We start from the raw sequence: 6,168 nt of genomic DNA, 5'->3' as shown, positions 1-6,168 counted from the left end.
TTTCTTCATCCATCTGTTGGTGGACATCTAGGATGATTCCATAACTGAGCCATAATGCACAGTACCATGAGGAACGTGATGAACAGATGTCTCTATAATATGCTTAGATGCCTTTGAATATATTTCTAGGAGTGGTATAGGTAGATCCCAAGATAGTTCAATATTTAGTTTTTGTGGAACTTCCACAGTGATTTCAATAGATGGTTCTGGGAAAACTGAACATCTATGTATATAAGGATGACACTAAATTCATATTCTCATTATGTACAAAAGTAAATGAAAGAATAAGAAATCTGAAATTATCAAAGTACCTGAGGAAAACATTTCAAAATGCAGCCATAGACAAGAACTTTTTGAAAAGGTCTCCAAAAGTTGAGGGAATAATTACAATAGAATTGCATTAAGAAAAGCTCTGTATAACAAAGGAAACAATGAACAGAGAGAAGACACAGCTGTGGAACTGAAGAAAAATCTTTTCCAGCTACACATCGGACAGGGACTAAAGTTTATACAAACAACAACCAGCCAACCAACCCCCAACAGCCCAAACTCAAATAAGCCAGTTAATGAATTGACAAACAGAATGAATATACTTCTCAGAATACAAATAAGATGGCCAACCCATACATGAATGCTAAACATCCAGTCACCATGGAAATACAAATAAAAGCTACTAAGGTTTTCTCTCACCCATCAGAATGAGTAACATTAAAAATAAGAGCAAATGCCATTGATGATTTGGGGAACAGGAACCTTACACGTTGCTTGTGGGAATGTGCTGGAGGATGCTGGGCTTTTGACTAAATGCTTGTGGTGGATATGATGTTTCATAACTCCTGAGGTCCTATAGCTCTCACTGGACTGGTTTGGCATGCTGCTACTGCATGAGGAAGTCCACACTGCTCACCTTAAGGATGAAAGGCTGCACTGAGGGGATTCCAGTCACCAGACAGCACTAACAGCCAGCTATATGACACACTCGGTCAAGCCTCCAGATGAGCAGCAACTTGGTGACTCAGACAAGGCTAACCCAAATTACTGCCCTACAAATTGAGAGCATATACAATGGCTTGAAGCGCCAGTGGCGGCTTGGTATGCAGTAATTACATGTGTGAATGTGCCTCAGTCTCTAACACTGAGGATAAGAGTAACTTTAAATCATAAAATAGAAGTTGGGTCTTGGAAATGTTCAACATCCTTAGTCATCAGAGAAATGCAAATCAAAACAACTCTGAGATTCCACCTTACACCTGTAAGAACGGCCAAGATCAAAAACCCTGATGACAACTTATGCTGGAGAGGTTGTGGGGAAAAGGGAACACTTCTGCATTGCTGGTGGGAATGCAAGCTGATACAGTCCCCTTGGATGTCAGTGTGGAGGTTTCTCAGAAAATTAGGAAACAACCTTCCTCAAGGTTTTACCCAGTAATACTTTTTTGGGTATATATCCAAAGGATGCTCAATCATGCCACAAGGACATGTGCTCAACTATGTTCATAGCAGCATTGTTCATCATAGCCAGAACCTGGAAACAACCTAAATGCCCCTCGACCAAAGAATGGATAAGGAAGATATAGTACATTTACACAATGAAGTACTACATAGCAGAAAAAAATAACGTCTTGAATTTTGCAGGCAAATGGATGGAACTAGAAAACATTATTTTGAGTGAGGTAACCCAGACACAGAAAGACAATTATCACATGTACTCACTCATAGGTGGTTTTTAAACATAAAGCAAAGAAAACCAGTCTACAAACCACAATTCCAGAGAACTCAGACAATAATGAGGACCCTAACAGAGTCATACATAGATACAATCTACATGGGAAGTAGAAAAAGACAAGGTCTCCTGAGTAAATTGGGAGCATGGGAACCCTGGGGGAGGCCTCCAAGGGGGAGGGAAGAGGCAGGGAGGGGAGCAGAAAAAATGTAGAGCTCAATAAAAATCAATAAAAAAATAGAAGTTGGGTTACTCTATAGAATGTACTTCTCAACTTTTAAGAAGGAATACCAGTTTGAGCCAGTGAGATTCTGTCTCAAAAAAAAAAATTGAGGCTGTAGTAATTTATTGTCTAGACCATTCATTGCTGTGACCAAATATCTTGATATAGCAAACAGTAGGAAGTTTTCAGAGGTCTCAGTTCACACTTCCTGGCTTCATTGGCTCTGAGACTCAAAACATCACAGTTGCAAAATCACATGACAGAATCGTTCATCTCATGGTAGGCAGGAAGGACAAACCAAGAAATGGACTTGAAACCAGATAGAACCTTCACTGTCATGCCCCCAATCATCTCTCTCCAGACAGGTCTCGAATTACGAAGTTTTTACGCCTCCCAAAACAGGGTCCTCAACTTGAGAGAAAATGTTCAACATCTGGACCTGTGGGGGTATATATAGTTCACGTCATACCTAGGATGGTTTGTGAACATGCTCTACAAAGGTAGGATGATAATTCTTGGTATCCAAAATTTAACTTTCAGAGTTTCATGAAATTTCAGTTATATTCTTGTGAGTTAGCAGCTCCATTTGACTTCATATATGTACAAACTAGTTTTGTTTTATTGGTACAGGGTCTCATGTAGCTCAGGCTGGTATCAAATTGCTATGTAGACAAGAATGGCCTTGAACTCTTCTACCTTTGTCTCCTGGGATCACTATGCCACTGTGCTCACAGTATCTTGACATTCAGACCTTTCTTCCCAGCTGGCAGGTATGTGACAGGTCATCTTTCACACACCATGTGATTGATCCCAAACAGTCATGATATAGTGAATCAATATAAAACTAGAGGCTAAATTCCTGAGTTCCCATGTCAAATTGTTTCAGATGTTGGCTCAACTGCCTGTCAGCTGCAAATTTTTTCTTTTTATGTTTCACTGTAGAATGGAAGAAGAGGGAAACGTCATTGGATTGCTGATGGAATTGAAAGGGTTAGTACTTGAAAACATTTTAAGGACTAAACGCATCTTAGATATTACTCTTGTCGTTATAGTAGGGCACTACCTAGGTCTGGAAAGCAGCTATTACTGGTCACTTGTTATTTTGGGGCCTTTATTTTCCCAGGGACAAAGTAAGGTTTACTAGCTATTTCCCATGGCTTATTTTCATCTTTAAAACTCTGTGACTTGGTGTTGGGTATCTGTTTTACTCACATCTCAATTTTGTCTGTACTTACCAGATTTTTAAAAAATTTTCTCTTAGCAATTCTGTGGCCCTTCTAGTAATGGCCAGTTATTTGTACCACTGCACTTAACAATCATCTGGACCCGGAGTTACAGTTGTGAGAGACCATGTGGGTGCTGGGGACCAAACCCAGATCTTCTGCAAGAGCAACAGGTGTTCTGTAGTACTGAGCCATCTTTCAGCCTCCACAAAAACACATTTTAAAACTAATACCTGGCCAGCACTTAAATTCCCATACATAATACTTTCCTGGCTCATAAAAGTTTAGCATTTAACTCTATACATGGAATAAATATAATTATGCAAAATTAGCAAAAATGTCCTTTGAAACAAAAATATTTTAAGATTTTACCACTCACTATCTCCAAGGTTGACAGTGTTGTCTTTCAGTACTTTCACTGCATTTTGAGTGCTATATTTTTTGTGCTTTATTGTTTTATTCCATTTCACATAATTATAGCCATTTAAGAGTGGAATTTTAACTATTTACGGAACACTGAAAAAAAATTATAGTTTTCCTATTGACTGTTAACTCTTATTAAATCGTATATGCGTCATTCAGACAGAAGCATCTATAATTATAACATCTATTACATTTCAAAAATACATTTTGGTTAAAGTATGTTTCATACAGCTAATATTACAGAAGAAAATTTTGTGGATCTGTGGATATACGGATTGTGTGTGAACAGGTTAAAGGTCCATGTTGTATGTCTTCAATTGCTCTTGGGTCTTGTACTGAACCTGGACCTCATCCGTTTGGTCAGGCTAACTGGTCAGCAAGCCCCGGGATTCTATTGGTCTCCTTAGCATGGGACTGCAGGTGCACTCCCACCACGAACTAAGTATTTTCCCCACATCATTTTTTCTTGACTCTGTGAATTTCACATCATGCACCCCGATTCCCCACATTTCCCAGTCCTTCCATATCCGCCCTCCACCCTTGTAGTATTTTTTTCTAACATGGGTTCTGAGATCAAACTCAGGTTTTCTTGCTTGCTTGCTTGCATTTTACTGACAATGTCATCTTCCCACCCCAATTATGGTTTTTAGAGGTTGCATAATACCATCACATAGAAGTAGCATATTGACTTATAATCTGCATCATTTCTTGACAGTGGGGCAGAAGACAAGATCGGAATATGTAGCTGCAGATCATTTTTCTATTCTATTCTGTTCCAATTGGACAGGACCCACCTATGCAAGCGGTTTATTTAACAGTCCTGTTTGCCTACAGACTCCATTTGTTTACAAACTTTGGTTGGGATGTTCAAAATGGATTTTGGTGATTTTCTTCACACAGATCTGAGTGTGGTGGCTAGCTTGTAACCCAGGCTTTGAGAAGCACAGTGCAAACGCAGGAGACTCCTGGGGTGAAGGTCAGCCTGGATTACTCAAGTGAGTACCAGGCAGCCTGAGCGACTTAGCAAGACCACCCCAAAAACCAAAATCCCAAACACATAGAGGAGCTCGCAAACTGGAAGCTCAAGTTAGATAATTGTGATTTTCATTAATCTTCAGATAAATAAGGGCAAAGGGGCGCTCTTAAACTATCCTGACCAATAGCTGACACATACTTGAAGGGGGCAAGGGCAAGGGTTGGGAACAAGGTGGGCGCAGCAGCTACTCGCCATGAGAAGCAGCTGGAGGTTTGCAGATTTGACAGAAGACGATCATGGTCATCTTCGATCTTCGGGGATTTTTCCAAGCAGGATGCTGGGGCCAAAGAAGGAGAGTGCGTGCTAGCCATGTGACCCAACTTCACTTTCAGGTTGGCACCATCAGAACGCTGCAGGGGTACCCATCTCCGACCAATCGTTTTCCTCCTCAGAGCCCGAAGACGACTCTGGTCTCCCAAGTTCAAGAAGGCACCACAGACAACTGCTGGCTAGCCAACACCTGCCAGCCTTTTCGGACCGAGTCTCCCCTACTCTCTCCGTCGGCTTCCCAATCCTGCCTGGTTCTGGCGGGCCGAAGCGCAGCGCGCGAGCAACAGTTTGGTGCCCGAGCGAGCGAGCGAGCGGCGCGTGCCCGGGGAGGACGCGCCCGCGGCTCTCACACCTCGGGACGCACGCGGCCCGGGGTCGGGGCTCTGCAGCCGCCGGGTCGGCGGGAGGACGCACGGGCGCGCGCCGGCGAGGCCCGCCATCCACCTCGGCGCCGCCGGCCCCGCCGTCTCCCCCCGAGGCCGGCCCCGCGCGTCGCCTCCCCACCGGGGCTGCCCGGCCAGCGCATGCGCGCCGCGCTGCCGGGCGTGCCGGCCACACTCCCCCCACCCACTCCGTGAGCTTGTCACTTCCTGCCCTCGCCCCATCTCCGTCCGGGGTCAGTCAGTCGCTCCCTGTCGCAGCCGGAGACTTGTCTGCTTCCCCCTTCCTACCCTCTCCACGGCGGTCGCTCGGGCTGACCGGGGAGGGGGGGACGGCCGAGAGAGAACGGGACTGACTTCCCTAAAGTTTCCCGAAGCATCTGCTACCCGCCAGGCCCCAGGTGGGGGCCCCGCGCAGCTCCCCGCCCCTCTCCAAAGCCCGGGGGACCGTTGCAGGTGGAGCGGCGCTGAGGGGGAGACCGGGCTCGGCGCGGCCGTTGCCCTGGCGGCGAGGGGCGCCTCGGTCCTGCCCGCTCCGGTTCCAGCTCCTTCGGCTGCTGCGCCCGGCGGTTCCTCCTGTCAACTGCCTACGCCCGCGCGCCCGCCCTCCAGCTCGCCGGCCCGGAGCGCCTAGGAGGGCCGCCTTGAGCCGCCACCGCGGTCCGGGGACGTGGTGAGCTGTGGCGCTTCCGCGTCCGCGCCGCCGGGGACTCTTTGGGGAGCGCGCCGGGCCGCAGTCCCGTTCGGTTCCGCGCCGTGCGCCGGGGCTGCGCCAGGTGGGGCCCTCCGCCGCGTCGTGCGCCCGGCTGGTGCCGCGGCCCGCTCGCCCGCCCGCCCGTCCGCCCGTCCGTTCCGGGAGTTGAGTAAGTTGGGCGCACTTGGCGGCGCGG

General features: G+C 46.7%; 2 protein-coding genes across 9 annotated transcripts in view; one reads left to right on the top strand and one right to left on the bottom strand.

Moving 5' to 3' along the window:
• Positions 1-204: 204 nt before the first annotated feature.
• Positions 205-5,503, bottom strand: LOC146889695 (uncharacterized). 3 transcript variants are annotated; one of them, XM_087901767.1, is made up of 3 exons: positions 4,767-5,503; positions 3,182-3,327; positions 205-2,882 (listed from the first exon to the last, which is right to left on the bottom strand). In XM_087901767.1, the coding sequence occupies exon 1, from the start codon at positions 5,501-5,503 to the stop codon at positions 5,117-5,119; it is 387 nt and encodes a 128-aa protein (XP_087757893.1). In that variant the 3' UTR covers positions 205-2,882; positions 3,182-3,327; positions 4,767-5,116. The 3 variants fall into 3 exon arrangements, with proteins under 3 accessions (XP_087757893.1, XP_085539891.1, XP_085539892.1); XM_085683765.2 differs by lacking the exon at positions 3,182-3,327; XM_085683766.2 differs by lacking the exon at positions 3,182-3,327 and having other exon boundaries at positions 4,821-5,503.
• Positions 5,504-5,536: 33 nt separating this feature from the next.
• The window catches only part of Znf800 (zinc finger protein 800), a 51,841-nt gene continuing 51,209 nt past the window's right edge, over positions 5,537-6,168 (top strand). For 3 of the 6 annotated variants that reach the window (XM_087901761.1, XM_085683763.2, XM_085683762.2), the window contains exon 1: positions 5,537-5,679. The gene's annotated coding sequence lies outside the window, so the exon portion shown is untranslated. Of the gene's footprint in view, positions 5,680-5,810; positions 5,952-5,996; positions 6,142-6,168 lie in introns of those variants that run through there. The other 3 variants (XM_087901762.1, XM_087901763.1, XM_087901765.1) reach the window with 3 other exon arrangements.

Source organism: Myodes glareolus, chromosome 25 (genome assembly GCF_982192425.1).
Source record: "Myodes glareolus chromosome 25, mMyoGla1.1, whole genome shotgun sequence".
Lineage (NCBI taxonomy): Eukaryota > Metazoa > Chordata > Mammalia > Rodentia > Cricetidae > Myodes > Myodes glareolus.
This window is presented reverse-complemented; position numbering and strand designations above follow the sequence as displayed.